The 26,046-nt window shown below is 40.9% G+C and overlaps 1 protein-coding gene across 1 annotated transcript in view; it reads right to left on the bottom strand.

Annotated features, from left to right (window-relative positions):
- Dpp4 (dipeptidyl peptidase 4) overlaps positions 1-11,972 on the bottom strand; it is an 88,864-nt gene extending 76,892 nt beyond the window's left edge. The window contains exons 1-2 of the mRNA XM_045147719.1: positions 11,822-11,972; positions 11,314-11,398 (exon numbers count right to left, since the gene is read on the bottom strand). Of these exons, the coding sequence (XP_045003654.1) occupies positions 11,314-11,398; positions 11,822-11,827 (91 nt within the window). The 5' untranslated portion in view covers positions 11,828-11,972. The remainder of the gene's footprint in view (positions 1-11,313; positions 11,399-11,821) is intronic.
- Between the last annotated feature and the right edge of the window lie 14,074 nt (positions 11,973-26,046).

Here is a 26,046-nt window from a genome sequence, read left to right as displayed (position 1 = left end):
TGATGTGTGCATTCATTTGGATAAAAGATGTCTTGGACCAGGGTTTAAGTGGTGAGGTATGGTCATTCTCTAAAACAGAAAGTAAAGCTAGGAGTGATATAATTTCTGGACAATTAGATGTCAATATTAATGAAAGAAGCATTGAGGAAAATTTCATGGGTATTGGAATTGGCGACTGCAATACTGGAATTGCTATTTGTACAGAGAGGATACAGTAAGAGAACATGGTTGGGAAGACAGGAGTAGTTGTCATGATGGAATGTTAATGTTATATCAAAATAGAGAATTCCAGGAGACATGTGTTTCCTCCATGTAGAATTTAGAAGAGAGATCTGATCTTTGAGAGCTGTCATATTATAGATGGTATTGTAGACCATGGGAATGAACAAGATCATCAAGTGAAGAGAAAGAAAGCCTTAGGAAGGCTCTTTGGAGAAGTCCAAGACTGGCTATCAGGGAAGAGGGAGTCCTTAAACACTGGATGGAACATGCAGTACAAAAAGAATGAAAGTGGTGATTTGGGTGTGGGGGAAGATGGGGAACACAACCAGCCAGGCGATGGTCTTATGAGATTGTGAGAACAGAGTTCTCGATTTGGTATTGTCTGGAGAAGATTAAGGATCCTGATAATAGCAGAAATTTCAGTGGTAAAGAGAGAATAACTCCTCTTCCAGTGGTTCATAAGAGAAAAAGGTGAGGGTTTACAGGCAGTAATAATAGAAAACTGAGGAGCTTTTCAGTAAAGAGACACAGAAAGAGAATGGAAGGTTGGTAAGCATGCTGAGTGGAAAGACATATTTTCTTTCATTGTTTCTTTGAAGATGTGCACAATTATAGCATGTTTATAGCTGAATAGAGGTCTTACTGGCAAGGGAAGAGTTGGAGCTAGTAAAAGGGGATGGGATGCAGTGCACAGAGAGCATTGCCTGAGGGATCGGCTCACCCATCATCCTTAGTGGAGGTGGATGCAGGTGAGTACACAGGTGGGCTTGTGAGAACTGAAGAAGTCCACTCCCAGAGGTTTCAGATTTCTTATTAAAATAGCAAGCAGGATCCTTAGCTAAGAATGGGCATAGAGAGGAACACAGAGGTTTAAGGGGAAGGAATGTATGGAATCCTCCATTAGGAGAGTAGCAGGTCAGGGGATTTCTGGAAATGATTTCCCTGCTGCTATAGCATACCATAAGTTGGCTATCAGGCAGGATTAAGGAGCCATCTGTTCTTAAATTCTGGATTTATAAGAAAATGCATAATAATGTGCCTATCATATTTCTGACCTCCTCTATTGTCTCAGAGTTAGAAAATAAATATTGCAAGTTCAGTTCTTCCCTGTTTATAATTACTATGAATGCCAAAATAAAGCAAATCTGGGTCAGAATTCTCTGGAATAAAAAGGAACACAGGTGGTTAAGAAATAAAATGGGAGGAAAAGGAAAGAGTTGGAGCATCTTATTCCCAAGAGCTCAGAGCTAGCTTGATACTAGTTCTTTTTCGCTGGACAATTAAATCTTCCCAACGCAATAAAAAAGCAATAACAAAATGTGTGACATGCCTACATAGAACAGCTCCTTTCTGTCTTTCAGAATTCTCAATTCAACTTATATGGGTCTCCCTCCCTTTCCAGGGGTTAAGGAAGAAAGGTCCTCTTAAGCACTAGAAAGGCTAGCAATTATTAATCTAATCTAGTTCAGTCAGGATAATCTGCTTCATTTGCTGGTGATTAATTTAGAAGTAAAGAAGGGTTACATGGCTAACCAGCAAAATTTAAGGGAAAGTCTGCTCTAGGCCAGGGGAATTCTAGAAATGGTTTCCCTACCAATATAACAGGCTATAAATTAGGAACAACATACGCTTCTTCCCTGTAAGAGCTGTGAACAGGTGATTGCTGAACTGCAATAGCCCTGCACAACCGTGACAAGACCCACTCGAGGACAATGACCAATAATCTGAGGATGACAACTGAAAGACTTCAATATTCCAGGATACTATGAGGTCGTTGCATTAACAAACCCCAAAACTACTTTACTTCTGCACTTCTGGTTACACAAGAAACTAATGACAACTCAGTGACAAAACTCTGCCATCAAAACACTTTTTGGTAAGGTATTCTCTTTACTTGCACCCAAAAATAGCCTATTTGGTATCACCCTTATACAGAATTGTTGGGCTGAACCTTGCTGGGAATTGAACATGTAGCTGACCTACCTGCTTTGGCTTGAAATTTGCAAGAATTATGTTGAGTCCCGTTAATCATTAACCCTTCATGCTTGGCTAGTCTCAACACAGACCTCCCTGGACAGCAGTTGTCATCTGTTTGTTAGTGCTTCCATAGCACTCTGATCACATGCTAGGGCACTTAGGTCTTTTAATTAGAGTTAATGTTTATGTTTGCTTTAATTTTGTGGATAGTTTGAGGACAGGGGCCATATCTATCTTCTTTATACATCTAAGGACAAAAAGTGCCCAGCACTGAGAAAGTAATCGACAAATACTTGCTAAACTGAAGCGTTACCTTCTGTTGTCAAAGCTGTGCTAGGTGAATATGATATAGAAGATCCTTGAGCCTGGCAACAGAAAGAGAAATTGTCTGGAGAAACCTCTACAGACTAGCACTTGTGGTATGGAAATAGTCCTGGAGGCTGGAGAAACTTCTTTACTTTGGCTACATAACTTAGGGTTCAAGGAATCTTCCTCATGTGCTTCACTCTCCATATTCGTAGATATTGTCTCACCTCTGAAATGTGATCCACTAAAACAAACTACAAACATTTCCATCACTCAATTGTCATCATCTCCTACCTGAACAAACCAGTTCCCACACCAAACCACAATCTACATAGGAGTCAGGTGTATCTAGTATTACATCATATACATTCAGGCTTGAAACACTCCAGTAGTTCAAAATTATGCTTGAAATATTTTGATTCTACTTTAGTTTTTTTTTTCAAGGTAGGGTCTCACTCTAGCTCATGCTGACCTGGAATTTATTCTGTAGTCCCAGGGTGTCCTTGAACTCATGGCAATCCTCCTACCTCTGCCTCCTAAATGCTGGGATTAAAGACATGTGCCTCCATGCCTGGCTTCCTACTTTATTTTGTCACAGATTTTATTCCTATCTGAACTAATTTCTGCATTAGCCTCTAATCTGCTCACATTATGGACTGTAAAGGTCAGGGTAGGTAGATCCTCATGTATATATCTGAGGGCCATATTCCCCAAACCTACAACAACCCCTGGCATAAAAGAAATGTCTACTAAATGTTACTGAGTTGACAAATGCTGCCTTTGATTACTGTAGGGCCTTATCCCCAAAGAGATGTTAAGACTCACACTGAAATAATTGCTCTCATGGGATAAGAGAATGAGATATTATAACAGAAAAGTAAGTCACTCATGGAGCTCATGGTCCTGAGCTATTACGTACAGACAGGGGGCTCCTCACTCCACTTTAGAGGATTTAGTTAGGTTAAGGAAGGGATTCATTATGGTCCTCATTATAACTTATGTTCCTCTTAGACCATTTTCCTCATGTATACATTCTGAGACACTAAATCTCCTACTGAGCCACCTGTCCCCTTACGACTCTTCTTACTCCACTTTCTTCATGTATACATTCTGAGCGACCATGTCTCCAAGAATGCCAGGAAAAGATCATTACTGGCTTTAGGTCTGCCTCAGATTGCTTTTCCCCGGCCTTAGATGGTGAATAATATTACCTACACGCATAGGTATATACCCAGTGAACAACATAATGAAGAAATGGGTACATCACTGTATGCAGTTAAACAAAAAGTTTCCTATGAAGCTACATTTTGAAGTCCTATATAAAACTAAAAATACAATACTTGGAAACTGATGAAACAGCTAACTCAGAAGTGCTAATTTTGTGGTTTCAGGTTATTCTTACATTGCGAGGCAACACCCACTTTTGGAGGCCATAATGTAGTAAAGAATAAAGGTGAAAATAGTTATAAGATACTGATTGACAATAATGAAAGGATTGGGATCCATCCATAAAGCAGTGATTAAACATTAACTCTAAATGTGGCCCTCAAAGCTTTTCTTCAATCAGTTATTTATGAGAACCAGCAGGCTCAGGGAAGGCTAGCGGATAAAAGATTTGAAATTCCAAGATCCATTACTTATTTCAAGCTCTTAAACTTTCTATGCTCTAGTTTGTTTGAGTGTAAAAATCTAAAATATAAATGATTTACTCTGAAATATATTGTTTCTGTGAAGATTAGATAAAATAATACAACTTGCATCAAAAACAGAGCAACTGTATTATAGTGCAAGAAAATAAATCCACATAGACTGTTACTACTAACACAACTATATCATAATGCAGGATAGAAAGACTGGGAATATTAAGTATTGGGAAGGGAAGGGAAACTATCACTCTGGCAACTGGTTGAACACTCCCACCAGGTGAGAGTCAGGAATTTGGGCACAATTTTAAAAATCTACTATACAGATTGCTTATGAAGAGATAATACTTTTACATAGAGATATTTTCCAAAACAAGTGCTGAAATAGCAATAAACCAGCTTAAAGCCTGAGCATATATGTATTTTGAAAATGGCCTCATTTCTGTCTCCAATGTGAACCTACAATTTTCTGGGAATTTTAAAACAGAGTATAAACTTTGCTTACAACAGAAACATTTTAACTCCCTCTGCAAAACTGTGTCTTAAAGTTTTACCTTGTCAGCTAAGATCCTATCCAGTGTACCTCAGGAACCACCTTATGATCTCCTTTAAGTTCCTCAGCAACGCTGTGAGATATACTTTCAGAAGACATCAAAATCATAAATACATCTAGTGTAAAGAAACTGAGGCACTGAAGGCTAAATCTGTCTTGGGAAGCCCACATCTATACTTGGGTATGTCTTCCTCAGTGTTTTTGTTCCTATTAACCCTGTGCTTAAATTTGTTAAAATTCTTGTCTTTTAATTAAAGAAGACATCAGAAGATGAAATGATCTCCTGTGTCATGAGTTGGAAGAGTTAATATCTTAGTGAAAAAAAAAATCTCAAACTTCATATGGAAACACAAAAGACCTTGTGGAGTCAAAATTATCCTCAGCAAAAAGAATATTTCTGGAGATATCTCCATTATCTGATTCCAAGTTACATTAAAGATTCAGAGACATAAAGCCAGCATGTTACTGGCACAAATGGAACAGAAGATGATCTAGGTATAGTAAGACCATATATTTACATGCATCTCTTTTTCAAGATTAGGTGTCAGAAATACATGTTGGAGAAGACAGGATTTTCAACAAATGGCTTCAGGACACTGAGACAGCAAGGTGCACCTAAGCTGGATGCCTCCTCCTTGCTGGCTACCTGGCTTAGTTCTAGAAAGCGTCATGGATGCTGCTGGGGTAAAATGTTATCAAGTCTTAACCAGTAGTGGGGCCATCATGTGTACTACACAAATGACCAGCCAGGCAAGGGGTACCCACTGGTGCAATACTGGTATGACTGTTGTGGGGATAACCAATTACTTTCTAATTGGATCAGAAGCCCACCTGACTAGAAGGAATTCATGCAGTCTGAATTCAAAATTCTATAGCTGGGAGTGTTATAGGCACTAAGAGGGAAAGCTACTACTGTTGCTTGAAAACATGGATACACTATGCCCATCAAATTGCCTTTGATTTGCATTATGTTTATACCCATAGATTAATACTCCTCTCACCGTTGTTCAGTGCAGATTCTTTTTGCAGATAACAAGGGCTAAGGGGAATATTCAAAACCTTTTAAAGTGCTAAGAACAAGTGACTGTTGAGTGCTCATTACTGAAGGGGACAATTCTATCATGCTCTGTAAGGCTCAAGAACATCACAGAAGAGGAACAGAAAAAAATATGTATGAGCCATGTGATGGGGAGGAGTGCTTTAGAACACTAGATTCTGGACATAAAATGGCTGTTGTATTCATGACCTCACAAAGGCTGTGGTTCCCTGTACAATATTGGGCCCCGCAACATTCTGTCATGTAAGATGGAGGACCAAAGAAAAAAACAATGACATCAAAATAGAAGGGGGGTGAATGGAAAGAAGAAGGGGTTTAATGGAAGAGGTATGAGGAAACAAGGATAAAAGAAGGTAATGATGGGTACTTAAGATCAGAATATATTATGTAGATATATGAAAATTGTCAAAAACGTTAAAAATTCATTTTGTGTGTGTTTATATGTGAGTGTGTGTATAACACATGCATATGTTTGTGTATATTCCTCTGGTGTAGATTCATGTGTATGTACTTGTGTATGGAGTCTGGAGGTCAATGGATGTTTTTCTCAATTGCTCTCTGTCTCATTTTTTTTCTAAGACAGGAACTCACAGATTTGACTAGACTAGTTGGCCAGCAAGCCTCCTGTGTCAGCTATTCCAGGACAGTGATTATAGGATGTGCTACCCCACCAGCATTTGTACATGGATGTTGGAGATATGAACTCAGATTCTCATGCTTATACTGCAAGCATCTTACCCATGGATCCATCTCAACAGCCCCAAAGTCTCTCTTAACAAACTTCAACTTTGCTACTTCCTGGCTCTCCTGAAATTCTTTTCTTCAGCAAAGTCAAAAATTCCAGCCTCACCTGAGTAAAGATCTCTGAAAATAAATAATCCCCAGGTATGGGATAGCATGGAGCTGTTTCTGGTACACTCCCACAACAGCTGACAAGAAGACCATTCAGAAGCACAGGTGTTGGCTGAGGTGATCTCAGTGGTGAGAACTTGTGCTTAGCATGCATGAGGCAGGATCTACCATCCCCCACTATTAAAAAGAAGTCCGTGATATCAAGTCTGGGATGGAATGTGCGGTCTATAGACATCTTTAGTCAGGAACAGCAAAAGGCTCTTTTCTTTAGAACACTGAGAATACAAGAATTAATAGTCATGAGGTTATAGTATGCAAATGAGAAACTGTAATGATTATGCTAATTAGACCCAGTTGATTTTATACTTGATCCCAACCTAACAAAATGTTGTGGAGTTTGACAGTACCTCTAGTATTAGCTATAGTCACATAATGTCATCTGTGAACACAAACTCTGCAGAAAGTTGAGCAAGGACCCTAACTTCCTTGTCATGCATTCTTGAAAACAGTTCAGTGATACCCACCTCTGCTGGTTATGCCCTTGTGTCCCCACATTCTATCAGAACTGGCCTGGGCCCCCAGTACCAAACACTGAACTGAGGCTCTGATGACTACTTCCTAGGCCTTCAGGAAAAGCACCTGGGTTCTTGCTTAGCTCCTCTCTCAGTTCCTGCTTTGCTTCCAAGAGAGGTTCATGTGGCGGGAAAGTGACCTTGGATGGTATTCTCTATCTCTGGTCAAGTTTTCATATGACAGCTTGATGGCAATCTCAGGAGAGACCCTAAACCAGAATCCTGAGGTGAATCCCACCAAAAGTCCTCACCCACACAGATTATGAGATAGTACACATTGCTGTAAGTTTTAGAGTCATGTGTTCTGCAGCAACAAAGAGCCCAACCCTTCTCTCAAATGGAAATGATAACAGTACCTTCCTAAAGAGTTGTTCAAAGGATTGAGAAATATATGGAAAATTCTCAGCCCAATGTGTGGCACACAGTGAGTACCTGTTGACAATTATCATGTCCTTACATATCTCCTCCTTTACAAGCAAGCTGCTTCTACATGCCTCCTTCCCCCAGGGCCTCAGGACTTTCTTAGGTCATAAAATTAAAAGTACATTGAACCAGCTTCAATCAGCCCCTTTATGTTGTCCTTCTGTGATCATTATCTAGGCAAACAATCTTCTCTTTCTAACTCTCCAATACCTTTTGAGAAAAGAGGCCTAGATTTCTAAGGCAGAAAACTTAAGGCACATGCTACAATTAGGAAACCCAAAGCCAAAATCACTGGCCTGAAAAAGGCCAATCACTGAGGACAGGAACATTCACAAAGATTGACAATAGTCAACTGAGCTAGCTGGAATCAACTCCAGCTTTTACAGAGCGCACCATTTAGAAATTGCCCTCTGACATATACAAAGCTTTCATTCAGACTTATTTCTTTGCTTTTCGACTGGGAATCGATCATGGACTTTCTCAGGCAAACTTCATAGATGTTATCTTTTCTCTCTGTGGTTATTCCTGTCTCCTCACATTTGAGTTTTCTTTTACTATTGATGGGTGGGTGAGCTGTCAAATTTCCTATGAACTGAAAGAAGGTAGAGATGAAATTTACTGCAAAGCAGAAAAAATGAACAAAGGAAAAGAGATACTTTGATTTACATAATAAAACTCAATAACAAAGTTATTTGACAATCAAATATTTCAAATCTCAGCATGTAATATAATCTAAAAGGCATATGTAAAGTAATCACAAATACTGAATGAGAAGGTTTCATTACCACCGGGCTCTGAGAGTTGCAATGACTCTATACAAGTAAAGAGCTGGGATATGTTTTATAATAGAATCTAAGAAAGTCAATATTTAAATATTAACATTTTCTATAATAAGTGAAAATATTTAAGCATAATACAATTACATGTTAGATTTACCAAAGGAGGTGAACTTTTAAGTTTTCTTATCAAATTGCAAAGCGTGTTTATGTTAAGGTCTCATTTCAAAAAGTCTTTACTCAAAGAAAGAAAACAAGAATAACTTTAAGTCTCTGCTCTCCCTAGTTCCTTTGTGTCTAGGGTGATGAGTTCTGTTGAAGTCAGCATTTCATATGGAAACACTTGACCTTCGCTGAAACTAACTTCTCAGGGGAAGAAGTTTGGTTTATTCTTTCTCTCTTCCTTCCTTCCTTTTAGCTATCTAATTCTCTGCTTGTTTTCAAATTTTCCTCTCTGTCTCTCCTTTCTTTCTTTTCTCCCTCCCTCCCTCTCTCCTTCATTTCATTCTCCTTCTTTGCATTTCTTTCCCCTCCACTCCTCCCTGGACTTGTGTGATATTAAACCTTTTAGGGGGTGACCTGGACTCCTTGTCAGAATCACATGCTGCCACACAGCTCAGGAAATTTGTTGCTGATTATGTGGAATCAAGGCACTCCTGGACCATCATTTTGGCCCATGATAATATAGGAGTTAAAACAAGATGACTTTCATCTCCTATCTATACACACACACACACACACACACACACACACAGATGCACGCACGCACGTGCACATGAAACCCAAACTTCAGAAGTAGAAAAAACAACGTGCATAAATAAGCCATCAGGAAACCAGGTCTCCATCAGGTGCCTAGGAGGCATCCTCAACCACCCTCCCTTACATCTCCTTGTATTTAAGCAGTCACTAACATCTAAGGATTCACATTTCTGACCAGCTCAATAGACTCCAAATTGTGAGCTATGCATCATAGGCCTAGGCCATTGGCTTTGCTTGCCCTCCCTGGGAACCCTCCTTCCCCCTGTCACACCCGACAGTCCAGGCCTTCTGGAAATTCTCCCATATTTCTGCATGGGATAATGTTAAACCTCTCCTGCTGCTCACCCTCCTCTCCAGCCCTGAGTCCATTTAGAATTCCAGAGTAGAGGATATGATCTTTTGCCTCTGTTGTCACACAAGCCATTCATGCCTTGTGACTCTTTAAGCCTCCCAGCTTGCCTAGCAGAGCTTCTGGTCTCCAGGGAAGCTTGCTCAAGCCTCTCTAAATTGAATCCTAAGAGCAAATGGGCAGGAGCATGTGGACTTTTCAGGAAATCATCTTCAGGGAAACATTCCTGAAATTTTATTTGGAAAAGAGAGCAAGTGTTATTCAGAAGAATGGACAATGCAGGCCCTCCCCAGTATGACTACTTCTCCTGACAAAGCAAACACTTAAGAGTTAGCTCTGTAATCTGGGGAAGCTCCATGGAAGGCAAGTCCATGATGCAGGCTCCTAGTCCATCTCCACCTGTCTCGAATGACCTATCCAGGGGCCATAGTTCCAATTTCCCATAAGGAAGTTCTGACGATTAGTTTTCCCATCCTTCCGTGGATGCTGTGATGCCTTAGTGATGTTCTGGAGACAAGCTGTCTAGGTTACTTTCTCACACACATACGTATGCACATGCATGCACACACCTATAAAACAGGCCCTATTTGTTTACATACTCCCACTGGATTTTAACCTTTTGAGGTCAGGCATCTTTACAAAATTTAATTTTTGTATTTGCAGCAACTAGCACAGGGTGGTCTGGAACATAATGAAAGCCCTAGAAATATTTATTGATAACAGGAAGGGTCCATGTTTCCCCACCAACGGAAATAGTTACAATTTAACAACTTACTAGAAACGTAAGTGAGCTGAAGTCTCATTTAGTAGTACAAAGTAATAGAAATCTTTAACTGAATATGGTAAGCAAGAGATCCACCTATTCACTTATTAACTTTTGGTATTTCTGCTGCATTATGAAGTTAAAGGGCAAACTTGTTTTGAATAGCTCTACTTACAAAGTCCTAATTATTGCCTTGAACTCTGGAAAAGACTCCCTAACTACATGTCCTGGTGACAAGCCCACCCAGAAAGGACGTTCATTTGGGACTACTTTCAAGTGTGCAATATGTGGTGCGTAGTTCGTAGGGGTCTAAGGGAAGAAGAGACCCAAGACAGCTGCTCTCATTGGCTTGTATACGGTAGTGTTTGTGCCATTATCCATTTTCTACTAAAAGATGGGGCTAAACTGGAACATTCAGGCAAGCTAACAAGCCTGCATGTAACTTTAACGACACAGTCCACCAAAACACCACGTGCTCCAGGTCACTCTGAATGTCCCTATGAGCATCAGGTTTGTGAGCATTCTTAAATTGCAGCTTTCCTACATCTGGTTCTTCTAATCAATGAACTCTCATCATGCTTGAAGGAAAAAAAGAAAATCTCTGGATTTCCTGTGTATCATCTTTTATCCAAAATGTATCATGGGGCTTTCTTTCCATTTCCCTCTCCTAAAACATTCTTGCTGCTGTGTTTAGGATCCTTACACACTTCCTTCCTGGGAAGTTCGCAGTTATAAACTTTTGAAACAATTCTAATTAAATTCAAGACTTTTGCAATTAAATTTAGTAAAAGCTCCACTTCCTCCTAATTTTCGGAGGGATGTATTTGTTATATCTAACAAATTGTGGCAGCTGCAAGGCGCACATCCTCAACGCTGGAGACCCCCGTGGTGAAGACAGCATCCACCTGAAAGCGACAATGCCAGGAAAGCCTTCTCAGCTACACCCTGGCACCCTGGTGCAAGCCCCCTCTCCCTCCGCAAAATTCTTCACTCCACTTCTTGTGATAAGATGGCACCTGACCCCATCTCCAGCTGTCCTATCTTCTCTTCCGGCTTTCTACCTTTGTTCAGCAGAACCACCGGTACGGTGATGATGGTGACAAGCGCAGCAGCTCCCAGCAGTCCCAAGAGAACCTTCCACGGAGTCTGCAAGCCAGGAAGAGCACATCCAATTAGAAGGAAGCCCGTGACCCCAGGCTGGGGAGGAGGGGGTGGTTGGGGAAGAGGAGTGGGGCTCAGGCTGCTTCGGAGGCAGCGGGCTTTGCAAGTGCACCAGCCTTTTAGAGGCTGGCAGGAGTGGGGTTGTCTAAGGCGGGCACCCTTAAATGTGTGTCCACTGAGCACGCTCCTGTGGTTTCTCTACGGCCCTCCGAAGCCAAGTGAGGCCGGAGCTTTCTGGGACCTTCCGGGCTCAGGGCCAGGGCTCCAGCAAGACACCCACGGGCTGAGCACGAACTTTCCTTCACCTGTTAGCGCCTTGGCGCTGCCCTGAGTGCTGCGCAGTTGGGGACCTTTTGGGAAGCACTTGATGAAGAGGACCTACCCCGGATCCCAGGGCTGCGCACTCACCTTCATGGTCGACGTCTTCTCGGAGCCGGACCGGAGCGCAGGCAGAAGTCGCCGCCGCGAGCGAGCAAGGAGCGGACACTGCCGGACGTGGTGCGCCGCGGCTCGGCTCTGCGCGGAGTCACCCGGCGCTCGCCGCCAAGTTTCGGCCAGAGTTAAACATTAGTGAGCGTCCAGCCCGCAGTATAAAGGCGCCGTCCGCGGGCAGCAGCCGGGCGCGCGGGCCGCGGGGACCGCCAGGGAGTGGCCAGGGGAGAGCTCAGGCTGGCAGGACAGGGCACTGTAGTAATCCCTTCTTAGCTGCAAGGAGCCATTGCACGCTGACATTTAGGCACTGTGGCCTTGCCTCAGACAGGCGAAGGAACCCCGGGTCAGAGAGGGCATGGAGCTTGGCAGACTCGCAGCTCACTTCTGGTTACTGAAAGTAAAACCCAGGTCTGCTCTGTCTCTTGCTAGAGGAAGGTATGTCATGGTGTGGGAGAATGGGCTGGGCATCTATTGCAGTCTGGAGGCCTCTGAGAGCAGGTGATTGTTCAGCTTTGAGTGACACTTACAGGCTGAGTATCATCAGTATGTACTTGCCCCAGGGAATTTCTACTTAGTTTGCAGGCGTATCTTCTCATCAAGATACCAAAAATAATGACACTGCCACTTATGTGGAACTTACATTCAGCTAAGCATGTATTGTGCTTATTTTACTGGGAGGAGGCAGGTGTCCAGGGAGGTAAAGTTACTAGGCCAAGTCACTCAGCTAGGAAGTTGTGGAGCCTGAAATAAAAATGCATGACGCAGCTATGAGACCTGAACCACACAAACTTGAGCTTCCCAGTGTCCACAAATGTAAGACACATTGCTTTAGCAATCCGTTTCATGGTGCTGATCTAACCATACAAGTAGACTATGATATCCACACATTCCTCCCTGTTGTGTCTTTCAAGACACAAGTCTGTTCCTGCATCCCAGCGCCTGAGGAAGTTGAATAGATTTACTGGAACTTGTGAGGCGGAGCTGTGAAGAGACACTTCCTCAAAAGGCCTGCAAGAAACTGTATAAAGAGGGCTCATTGCTTTCTTTATTTTATTTTATTTATTTATTTGGAATTGTTGCACAAGACTTTTATTTCATTTGGTCCAAGGCTTGGGAGGGCATCTGGGCGTTACAACGCTGCCTAGTGGCTGGAGAGGCTGGGCAGATGATGTCCTGAGGATGGTTAAGGCAGAGCAGGAGTCCCTGGAAGGCTGTGCAGGAGGATCTATCTAGTCGTGCTTCAGGGCAAGGGCTCCAGTCTGCAGGCAATGGTGGCTGTTGGGTCAATCCTGGTGATGGAGGTCCACCCAGTAGAACCTGACTTAACCTGAATGCCTATGTCATGCCACCTGGAGACACTGGTTAGCAACCACAGGGCAGATCATCTTGTTCTCTGGGACATCCCATGAGATAGACCTTTTCACACACTATGCCCACTTCAAGAGGCTTTCATGGGCCACCCTTTTACATGTTACTAGACTTTCAATGTTGTTTTTTAATAAGGCCTTAAGTTTCCTACTAGCCAACACACTACACACTGCCCATGAGTCAACAGAGACATTCTACCATCTCTTTTTCCATGTGGACTGGAAAAAACACTTGCACTACTCAAAATTCTGTCAGAAAAAAATTTCCTTCCTATTATATTTCAGATCATTCCAGGAAAAGGTTTTGATATTCCAGCCAGTCCCTGATGGCCAGTGCCAGCTTTTTTTCTTTCAAAATCGTAATGCTTCTCCCCCTGCTGTTACAGGGAATTCTTCATAAGGCTACAGGTATTTGTTGAGGGAGACATATGAACTGTAGGAGAAGGCATTGTGGAGTCCAATTACTCTGTGCTTATGGTTCTCTTTGCCTTGTAGATCTGGTGGGCTTATCACTTATGCTTACTAGTTCCATTTAATAATATGAAGTATCTGCACTTGCCCAGCTTTATCATGTGATAGACCAGGTACAACTCCACTCATTATAGGTAACTAGTGTGTAGTTAGTTGGTTGTATATGTTGAATTGAGTCCTCTAAAACAAGGTATGTTAGAGTCCTAACTCCAAGGGCTTCCAAATGGACTTGATTTGGAGATACATTCTTTGCAAAACTTTCATGGGTGTTATCTTCTTCCATGTGCTTAGCTTGGCCATATAAATCATGTAAGTAACTTCATGTTACTGTAACCAGGTACTTTTATTGTAATGAAAGTGCTATAATGGAGCAGTGGGATGTTCTCTGGTATATTGAGGTGGTCATGGTCCTAGGAGACTAGAGTAAGGCTGAGAACAAAGCACTGACATGGCTCTGAAATAAGATGGTAAACAGACGCTGCTGACCCTTTCAAGTAAATGCAAATTACTTTATATCTGCTTTATTAATTCGACTCAAATAAAAAGTTACTAAGTTATTTGCCCTAGATAGTATGACCTCATTGTTTGATCCAATAAAATAGCCCATCAGGAACAGCAGCTGAGATTGACACATTGCCACTGTCCATGTTGAGCATTATTTTTGTACAAGCTTCACAGGACACTTAATTAACAAGACAATAGCACCTCTGCATTGGTGAGGTGTTTAGATAGTGGCACAAATCTCTGCCCTTTGGGACATGGTAATACTTCTAGTTACCATATTGGTGTGGAAGAATAGTACCATGGGCTTCACATGGGCCTCTCCCCCTTATTCTAGTGTCATAGCTTAAGGAATAAGTGAGCCAAGGATCACAGCCATCTCTAGGAGTTAGAAAAGGTAAAGAAACAGATTATCTCCTCCAGCCTATGAAAAAATAGAGCACTTCTGATACTTTGAGCTGAACTGAGTAGACACTCAACTTGTGGTAATTTGTGGTAGCAGCAATAGGGAATGAATGTATCATAGTGTTTTTTTTTTCTTTTTGCTCCATAGAAATTTAGATAAACTTAGAGTCAGTATTTAATAATTCCAAGTAGGTCTGTGTGTATATCCTTTCTTTCATAAGGCATTTCCAAATTTTAGGTGTCCTTCTAAGGAAGGCTTGGGAGAAAATTTGAGGTATGTACTATGACAGTATTTCAGGGTCCTTTCTCAGAAAGATCAATTTTAACTAGGCATTGGATTGGTTTGGGTCTGGCAAACTGTGGAGAGACAGCTATAGTTCCGAATGTTCTCTCCACAACTCATGTGGAAGTTTAATTGGCAGGATGATGCTACCAAGAGACGAGATCTCTAGGAGGTGATGGGGTCATTGGGACCTGCCCTCCTGAATGGACTGACATTGCAATTGTGGGAGTGGGTTAGTTACTATACACGAGGGTGGGTTAATTATAAAGGAGATGGGAGGAAGTGCTGCCACCTTCCCTGCAGCTCCCTCACAATGTTTTGCCTTCTACCATGTTGTGATACTACAAGGAGGCCAACATAAGTTGTGCTCTTGGTCTTGGATTCCCCAGTGTGCCAAACTGAAGGCTAACTAAATTTCTATTGTGTGGAATTTTCCCAGTTTGTAGTACTCAGTTATAGTGCTAGAAAATTGACTGAGATCAACAGGGACCATGTGTTATTTTCATGGAAACTGAGACTGTGAAGTTTTCTAATTGCTTGAGTTAATCCATGATTTAGAATTGTGTCCTACGTTTTGTGACAGTGCAGAGAACTACCATAGTCATGATAACTGAACCCTCATGAAAGGCCAGACACTCAGAGTCCACAGAATGCTTGCAACTGTTTATGGTAACAGCTCCTTTGAAAAATGCAAGTCTTGGAGCTAGAGATAGGGTTATTGCTTTAGTGCCTTTTTTCTTTCTTTCTTTCTTTCTTTCTTTCTTTCTTTCTTTCTTTCTTTCTTTCTTTCTTTCTTCCTTTTTTTTTTGAACAGGTTGTATAGTAGCATGGCATGTTGTATGCACATGTACATATGCATTCAGATGTATGTGTCTTGTGTGCATGCATGCAGAAGTCAGAGGAGAATGTTGGAGTTCCTTTATCCATGGCTCAGTTTCATATTTCCTTGAAATGGAATCTCTTTTTCTATGTGGAATTGTCATTTTTGTGAGCCCCAGTGATTCTTCAGTCTCTGTTCCCCAAAGGACTGGATTTACATGCATGAACATGACTAGCTATTTACATGGATGCTTGGAAATAAAACTTAGGCAGTCTCAGGTCCTCTAGGGCCCTCGTGTTAATATTTGAGTCATCTCTCCCGGTCCTCTTTCTCCTCTCTTCTGTCATTCTTTTCTGTGGCTGAGTACAACAGGAGATGGAAGGCAAAACAGCCTGAATAGAATACCATATCTTCTCTGGTTAAGGGTTGGTTCCTAAGGTTGTTGTATAACCATGAGGACAAGAAGTATGGCAAATGGACAGGAGCCCAAATGAAACTAGCCACAAAGCTAGCCCAAATCCACATTAGTACTTGTTAAACAATCTTACTATGAAGATTGGAAATTCTTCACTGGTTCCCTTATCTTTGGCTATTATTCTCCTTTTCTCCGTGCTCAGTAAAGGACCTGGAACATTGCAGTCACTCTCAGTGGCATAAATGTAAATCATAAAGTGTCACATGAAGGAAAGTTAATCATCACATCTTTCTGTGGAGTCCTGGGGTGTGAACTGGAACCCTGGAGGCAAAAGATCTCTCATGTACACAGAAGGAAGTAGGGGGCACTCCAGAGCAGGGGGTAGGGTGGATGAGGAGCAGAAGCAAAGGTGATGGGAGGCATTGACTTCCTCTTTTGTTCACAAACACCTATCCTCTGCCTGACCTAGGGTCTCCACCTCTGTGGAATGACTTTCTGCTGTCTCCAGTCACATTCTACATCTCACCTCCTTTAGCTTTCACATCAAAGCTCACCTCTTTCGTGCTTCCTTCATTATTCATTCCACCTGCTTCTGTTCTCTTTTCTTCTTTTTTCTACCAACACACTCAGGAAAGTCACTCTTTCCATGCTCCAGGTTGGACCCATTTCTAATAACTCTAGATAGACAATAGTCAGTTCCAGTTCTATAGACTTTCACATAGGAAAAGAAGTATCATGTCCAAAGAATCTCGTGTATATAAGTCTTTACCAGGAAAACTGAGGGGATCCTTCGAAACTTGCCCACTAATTTACCCTTTTCATGATATGTAGCATTCCAGAGTATGATAGTCAATAAACTCTGAATTTTGCAAAATTAATTGGGCAGGGGTCTCTTTGGGTAGCTTATTTGTAAAAGAATTCAAACCATGCTTATTTATACTTAGTAACATAACATCACTTTGCAGACTATTCCCCAGCTATGGTTATTGTGCTGTTCTTTCCCCAACCATTAGAAACACTAAGGCATTCTTTTTCCATCAAGTGCTCAGTCAATACTTCTTCCATCAGCTGCCAGCCAGAGGCTCAGGAAACCTTTGTGCCCTTCTGTGATGACATCTTTTGAAGAGTATGTGAGTTTGTTTGTTTGGTTTTATTTTTTAATTTGAAGAACTTGATTAATTCAGCTCTTGCCTTGAGATAATTATATGATTTTATGAAGAGATGGACTAAACACTTAGAGCCTCATTCTCACAAAGTGGCTGGAGCTATGATGACATCTCCTCCTGCCTGTTGTCCTGGCTGTAAACACGTGGGGGATGTGTGGCCGGTGGTGGATGTTTACCAGACAGGGATTGTGGCTAAGGCTTCGGTAGTAGGGCTGGGCTGTGACTTCTATGATTTAAGGAAAGAAATTGCAAAGAGTAATTTAACAGCACTGGGGGACAGGGCCCAAACTAAATTAAAAAACAATCTTTTTCAAGTGAGGGACCAATTGACTGTTGGGAGCACTGAATCACACAGTCAAAAAGTCATATATAAGAGGCCCTCTTTTTTGTTGTATGTTCTTTTATGAATAACAAAAACCAAATGAGTTCATAATGATAAGTATACCAGAGTAAGAAATAAGTCTGTCATTCTCTTTTTGTAGAATTATAGTAAGTACACATACCATAAAACACGTATACAAACAAATATATGAATATACATATTCATATGTGGCCATCGTAAGATCTCTTTTGCCTTTAAGAACTGAGCTTAATCCTGAGTATAACATTGCCCTCATTTAGAATTAAATCTTGACAGGCATACACAATTCCAACAAGACAGCAGCAATTAACTCCTGATTAGCAGAATATAATATTCTAGAGTGCTTATTTCAATATATGATATAAATACACAACTCTGAAATATTTATGCTGAGAGACTGAATATGTTCAAAGCAATAGTAAGATCAAATGTGACAATAAGACTCTGACTTACAACCCTGTTTTTGCAGTCTTCCCAGAATGACCAGGCACAGATCAATGACAGCATCCTTACCTTTACCCGTGCCTCCAGCTCAGGTTCCACCTGACAGCATCCATGTGCTCCTCATGTCAGTCTTATGAATTGCTCTGTTTTTGACTAGCCTACCTCATGTTTCTCTATGTCCCAGTGATAGTGTCCCTGGAGCTTTCCTCATGTGTGCTATAAGCTTTAAACTCTCTGCTTGTCTTTAAGTGCCTGTTTATTAAGCCCACTGCAATGGTAGATGACTCCCAAACTGAAAAAGTGAGCTTTCCCTATTTGCTGGTGGGTGGTCTTTTTCTTTTTATTTTCACAGTGAAAAATGACGAGGCAGCCACTGATGGTTTTATACATTTTAAGACTTTGTTGATAATCCCTCTCCCATTTCTCTGCTCCAATGTTTCAGCAGCAAGAATAACTTATTCACTGCCTTTTATTTCCTTAAGTCACACTGGAAGCTGCACTAACGTGACATCTCATTCTTTATCAGCCATACTTTAAAAATTTTAATTATTTAGTTATGAGAGAAAGAGAGAGAGAGAGGAGAGAGATTGAGAGAGAATTGGCATGCCAAGGCATCTAGCCACTGCAAACAAGCTCCAGATGCATGTTTCACCATATGCATCTGGTTTAAATGGGTTCTGGAAAATTGAACCTGCGTTCTTAGACTTTGCAGGAAAGCACCTTATGCACTAAGCTGTTTCTACAGCCTACAGCCACACATTTTATTCAGAGATGCTTGGAAATTCAGACTAATACTAAAACACATAGGCAAAGGCTTCCCAAAACATAATATACACAAAGACCCTGTTAATAAGCTTGTTAAATGCTTATTATTGGTAGGGCCCAGGAAAAAAAAATCTGTGCTCAAGTGGCTATTTTTGAAGATTTCATTAGAAGTGTTTCTCTCTATATATTTAAGTATTCTGTCATACCCACCATAATATTAGCATTAATATATTGGCAGATAAATGGAAAATGATCCCAGGAAAGGGTGAACAATAACTTGTACTTACTGACCAGTAACTACTCCAGGCAGTGTGTGGGAAATATCAAGGTGAGTCAGGTACGCTATCAGGATCACAGTTTACAAACAAGGTTAGAACCATTTATACACACCTGGCTAGCTAGCAAAATCCAAGACCAAATTTCAGAAATAAGTAGGCTTTACTGGTCTCTCAGGATTGAAGGGGAATCTGAGGAAAAAATCAGTAATCTATGAGGTCAAAGCAACCCATGGGGATGTTTGGAGTGTGGTGGTCTTCCTGGCTCACTCTTGGAAGTTATTTTCCTTTTATTTCCCTCCCAGTCTTGCTAACACTTTTTTCAATGTCTTTTCTATGCTAAGGATCCACATATGTAATATGTCCTATAAACCAGTCCTCTTAGGCAATAAACTCAACCTCCTCCCCCTTTTCTGCACAATCACACTTCATCTATTCCAAAAGCCCAACTTGAGGGGAGGTAGATGGGAGCGACATATGCATTTTATCAGGACTTTTGAGGCTAGGAGGTCCTTCTTGATTATTAAATGTGGGGCCAAACACATCCTTCACATACGTTCTTCTCTATCCTGAGCATATTTTATTGAAATGATCTGTGTACTTCCTGTCTATCTTATCTTGCTCTGAGAATGGCAGGCAGAGTTTATTAATGTTTGTATTTTTAGAAACACCATCATTTATTGCAGTGAATGCCCCTGAAGCTGGCAACCAAGCAACGACTGCCTCTTTCAACAGCTCTCCATGCCCCTGGAAGGCAGCAGTGAGAAGAGAGTGAAGACTTTATAGTCAGACAAGCCTGGCTCTGCCATCCAGCTACTATCTGCCCTTGGCTCTTTTATTCTGTAACCTAATTCCCTGAGTTATGGAGATGTAATGATAGGATACCTGAGTCATCTCAGCTATTTCCAAATCTTCAAAGATCTCTATGTGCCGATGGCTTCCCCATGTAGCTCTCCTCTGGATTCCAAGCTCCTCAAGGTCCTCTCTTGTATCACTCAGGGGCCTATTAGTTCTGCACAAACCTCTCACTCACCAAATGTGATCTGTTTCCATCATGCTCCCCTTGGGAAAACAATTACTCACCACATTGTTCAAGCCAGAAACCCAGCAGGTATCCTTCATAGATTCTCTCCTCTTCCCTTAATCTCCTTAATACCTCTCTATTAAAACCTCTATCTTCCACCTTGGCTTAACCCTTCCTTTCTTCCAGGCCACATCATCTCTAGCCTCTTTGACTGGCCTGCCATCTTGCCATTGCCCTCCAGGGCAGCCTCTGTTACTTTCTTGCTTTAAACTCGTGTTTTCCTCTACTGAAGAATAGAATCCATACCTGGTCTGGTTTCTAGGAGCTGTTTGCATGACTCTCCTCCCCATCCCTCACTACCTACATGAAGATACTTTTCTTTTGATTTTCCTTCCTTTTCCTATCCTCACATTTTCTTTTGTTTCCTTCCTTTTGTCCTTTCATGTGTGTGTGTGTGTGTGTGTGTGTGTGTGTGTGTTGGGGGGGGCGCTCTTCCAAAGAGTGCCTGTCTGGCTTTACATGGGTGTCAGGAATTTAACCTAGGCCAGCAGGCTTTATAAGTAAGAGGTTTCAATCACTGGACAGTCTCCTTAAACCCCTTTTTCATTTCTTTCTTTTTTCTTTTTTTTGACACAGGGTTTCATGTTACCTCAAACTCAGCAACAACTGAGGTAAGCTTTGAGCTTTCTATTTCCACCCCCTAGGTGGTGGGGTTACAGACACCAAGCCCATCTTAAACTAATTTAGATTCCAATAACTGAAATGCAATCTCTCCTTTGCTTCAGAATCTTCAAGTACAATATTCTCCCTTGTCAGGAATTTTTTTTCCTTTGGTCTTAGTAGCCATTCAGAAGACAGGTGCCATGTCCTTTAAGACTTGTCCTAGTAAGGTGCTTCCACAGAACCTTGCCTCAACTTAGAAAAACAAAGTCTTCATTATTCTCTGGCTTAATTGTGTAACAAGAAAATGGGTAAGATTTATGAACTCAGTGCTACATGCTGAACAAAAGCTGCCGTATATGTGATGGTTACTTTTGATTGTCAACTTTATTTGATTAAGAAAGACCTATGGCATTAATAAGGCATACCTGTAGGCATTTCCAGACAAGTTTAAGGAGAGGAGACCCAGCTGTGAGCACTCCTGTCACTATGCCTTTCCGGTCATCTCCTGAACCATAAATAAGAATTACTTCTTGTTAGGTGTTTGGTCACAGCAATGAATGAGAAAAGTACCTAATACAATATCATGTCACTTTATCCTTATAACAGCATAATACAGTAGACACTACTTACTGTCCCTATCTTGAAGATGAGGATGTGAGTCACAGAGAAGTTAAATATGTTTTCTAGTATTGTGTTTTATAGTATTACATAGCCAAGAACTGAACCCAAAAGGCCTGACTCTATAGTCTGCATACTTATTTGCTCTGCACTTTTGTATCTCAGAATCTCCAAGGGTTTTGCCTGTTGTTTTATCATGTACTTGCAAGGCCTTAAATAATGCCTGTCACATAATAGCTGCTTATTAAGTACTTACAGTCTCCAAAAGTGCATAAGTGCTGAATCAGTTGATTGACTCCATCCTGAATGGCAAGAAGCAGGTTTTGTTCTGTTGCTTCCCAACAGCTAGCCTAGCATCTGGCACCAATAAAATTGTTAAGCCCATCTATCTGCCTAGTTCCACTGTCACTCAGACTTGTGACTTTCAAGATTCCATTTTGCCTTTGTGATTTTATGAGCCCTTGTATTCAAGAGTACCACATCATCTACACTTAGTCACTTAGTTGCATGCCAGTTTTCAGTGTGTAAAGAAAAAAAAAAAATCTCGTTGGCTGCTGCTTGACAGCTGGAAAAACAGACTTGCTCTGGAGCCAAACAATTTGTACATCAGAAAAATTAGGGAGGGAACCTTTTACCTCCTGTGAATGTGTGGGTGGAGGGCTGAATCATCAAGTTCTTCGAGTTCCTTGGAAAAGATAACTCAAAGGAATATTACACAACATGGAGAAATTGGGGGAGGGTATGCAGACATACAAAAATGACTAAAGTGTTGAAAAAGTAAGACCTACAGGCTAAAAATAAGACATGGGAGTTTGGAGAGGAAGAGATTGTGGCTCAACGTTCCTGGGCACTGAAGGGCTGTGTGTGAATTGGCTTCCGTTGGAAGGTTGGAAGACAGATGTTTTTTGGCCTGACAAAAAAGAACATGCAACAGACCTAGATGCCCTTTGAGGAACTGAGACAGAAGGAAGAAAATAACTTCAAATAACTTAAGACATCTGCACAACTGTATAAAAAAGAACCTTCACACCCTTGCAACCCAGGCAGAGGGGAGGGGATATACAAGCAGTGAAAGTGCTTCCTGAGTGGAGGTGCAGGTGCACCCATTCTCTCTCTCACTAACAAATAAATAAAATGAAATAAATAAAAGTACTGAGTGGTGGTACTTTGTATATTTTTTCTTCTATATGTACACTTAAAATTTCCAGTACATATTTATCATATATTAAAACTTTTCTATAGAACATGAGAAAGCTGGGTGGCTGTGTATGTGTGTCTACAGTGGTCAGATTTCTGGGTTACCTGGTCACTGATATTTCAGACACATGTTGGCATAGCAGATTACTCTCTTCCTGAAGTCCCTATTTCTATGTGACATTGGCAGTTTGCTTTTTCCGACCATGCACTTTGTAGAGTTTGAAGAGATAGAAAATGTGTAAAATACTTACTACTGGGTCTGTGGTAGATGTGGTGAATAGGAGTGGAGTTCTTCATTTACATTACTTTTCACTGGCATTAGTTTTATTCATTTATAATATTTTTTTGGGCTAGAGAGATTAGCTGTTGAAGTACTTGCCTACAAGGCCTAGGGACCCAGATCTAACTCTCCAGAGCCCATGTAAGCCAGATACACATGATGGCATATGTGACTGGAGTTTGTCCCCAGTAGTTGGAGGCCCTACATCCCTACTCTCTCCATCCCTCATTCTCTCTATCTCTCTCATAAATAAATAAATAAAAATGTTTTGTTATATCATGATTAAAAATATAAGATAGATTCTATAGTCAGGAAAGTTTTTGATAAGAGTGAAGAGACTGAAAGAGATTCCCAAATGGACTCTTGCTAAAAGGGGACTGTGCGAAATATTTATTCAAGCATTTGTGCCACAGCTGATGTTTGGGCTACTGGAGAGTGTATTGGAATAATGAATGTCCCTGGGGAGTAAAGGATATGTCAGTATGTCTTCTTCTTCTTTGTTTTTTTAAGGCTCCGATAACAGATAATTATTTATCTATTTATTATTTTTATTTTTTGTGGTAGGGTCTCACTCTAGCCCAGGCTGACCTGGAATTCACTAGGTAGTCTCAGGGTGGCCTCGAACTCACAGTGATCCTCCTACCTCTGCCTCCCGAGTGCTAGGATTAAAGGTGTGCACCACCACACCCGGCTAGTATGTCTTCTTTAACCATGTTATGCATGTTAATTTTTTCCTGTGTTCCCTTCATGGGCAAGACCCATTTCTAGTAGTTTCTGAACTTTCTCATTCCTTCCCAGAGTTTCCAAGAATATGAATTAAACAAATCAGGAATGCAAGACCTTTATTTCTAAATATGCATATAAATACCATTTATAAAAGATATAAATGGCTTCCTCAGTTTGTTTGCTATTGGTAAATAAGAAGGTTACTGATTTTGTGTGTTAATATTATATCCTGCCACTTTACTGAAAGTATTTATCAGCTCTAGGAGTTTTCTGGTAGAATCTTTTGGCTTTATTAAATAGAGGTCATATCATTTGCAAGTAAGGAAATTTTGACTTCTTCCTTTCCAATTTCTGTATGTTTTATTTCTTTCTCACATTTTATCACTCTAGCTATAGTGGTGGGGGTAATGGATTCATGTCTATTACTAAAAAAGTCAAAATCATATGGCTTAGAAGGTCATAGGCCTTACATGGACACTACCACTCTTATTTGGCTAAATGGATATTTTTATCCAATCAAACTGTTTTATCAGTGTATGTTGTCATAGTGATTAATGCTGTTCTCATGTTTGGTTAGAGAAACTTCTCTTTACAGATGGCAGTGAGTACTGAAAAGTCTCAAGATTTATCAAGGTTACAAGAAGACAAAGTCTGGTGCTAGCACTGGACAAGTGACCTCTATCACACCTTCCAGGGCCCAGAGAATATTGCAGAAGTGGAGGCAGAGAGAATATTAGTGCTACTCTTACTGGCAGCCAGACAAGCTTCTAAATGGAAATGGTAGTAGACACTGAGGAGACTCAGAATTCATCCAAGCTGAAAATAAGAGGCTGTCAAGAACTTAACACTAAATGAGACATTTACATAATGCCCTTCAAGGGTCAGGGAACATTGTGGAAAAGGATGTGGAAAGAATATAAGAGCCATAGGGTGGGAAGGAATACTTTAGGGCACTGTCATCTGGACACAAACTGACTGGTGCATTCTTGACCTCATAGTGCTTGTAATTACTCCTACAAAACCTGTACAATTCTAAGCCCATAAACATTTTAACATAGAGGATGGAAGGGGACTAAAATGTGATATCTAAACTGAAGAAGGACTACTTGTAAAGATGAGGGTGCTCAGTGGAATAGGATTGGGAAAGAGGAAGATAACAGGAAGGGAAAATACAACTAAATTATGGTATGTTCACATACTAAAATTGTCAATAAATGTGCTTTTAAAGGTATGCATGGCAAGAAATTTTACCAATGACCTTATGGAGTGCTGTGTACACTAACTATAATAGCAAAACATAGCATATTTTTGGCTCTTGGAGATGTCCATTCTCAGCAGGTCCATCTTAGTTAGCCTCCAAAAGACTCAAGTATAAAGTGTGCCTTCCTACCTGCCCTGAGGTCCTTATGGCTCCTCTGAACTACCAGTTGCTTTGAGAGGGAATGAACAAGGAATTCTTACTTTGGGGGAAGGGAAATAAATCCCCTTGAATGAAAGTTTCACAGTTGTCCATAGATCTTCCTGCTTTCCCGTGAAGATTGTAATTTTTTCCTACACTTCACTAAAAGCAATGCTGATGAATAATTTTCAGTGGCTTTCTCCTCTTATTATCTTGAAAGACATTGTGATTAGTAAGTAGGTCATCTGTACTTAGTGATTTCTCTTTGAAGTTTTATTTAGTGTCAAATAAACCTAATTTGAAAGTACACTCAAACTTTCAAATAGTTTGTGTATGCAAACAAACTCTGAAGTTTATTCAAACTGTCTTATAGTTTGCACTGTTAAGCAATTCCATCTTTATCACTTTAGTGAAAAACCATAAACTTAAACATATACAGTTTATTTTTGAACCTCTCATCTAACTAGCCATTCTTGTGTGAAGATTGTGCTTATGGCTTGGACTATGGCTGGATCAGGTGTTTAACTGTTATATGTTATATATTGCCTGCTTTAGGCATTTCACTTAGTGATTTGCTGTCCATTGCTAATCCATGATTATAATGAAAAAGGGCAAGATAAATACACGTGAAGAGGATATTTTAATCCTATGAAATTTCCCATCTTTCACCACTCTGTACCTAAAAAAAATGAAATTTTACTATACTACAACTACCAGGTCTAAAGTTTAATCATGAGACAACATTTACTGCATCATATCAAATGCCAACTTGACATTAGAGTAGTGACTTGGGACAATTAAGAAGTACAGGGCTGGAGAGATGGCTTAGCGGTTAAGCGCTTGCCTGTGAAGCCTAAGGACCCCGGTTCGAGGCTCGGTTCCCCAGGTCCCACGTTAGCCAGATGCACAAGGGGGCACACGCGTCTGGAGTTCGTTTGCAGAGGCTGGAAGCCCTGGTGCGCCCATTCTCTCTCTCCCTCTATCTGTCTTTCTCTCTGTGTCTCTCACTCTCAAAATAAAT

This window comes from Jaculus jaculus, chromosome 4 (genome assembly GCF_020740685.1).
Source record: "Jaculus jaculus isolate mJacJac1 chromosome 4, mJacJac1.mat.Y.cur, whole genome shotgun sequence".
Lineage (NCBI taxonomy): Eukaryota > Metazoa > Chordata > Mammalia > Rodentia > Dipodidae > Jaculus > Jaculus jaculus.
Note: the sequence above shows the minus strand (reverse complement) of the source record. Positions and strands in the feature narration are given on the sequence as shown.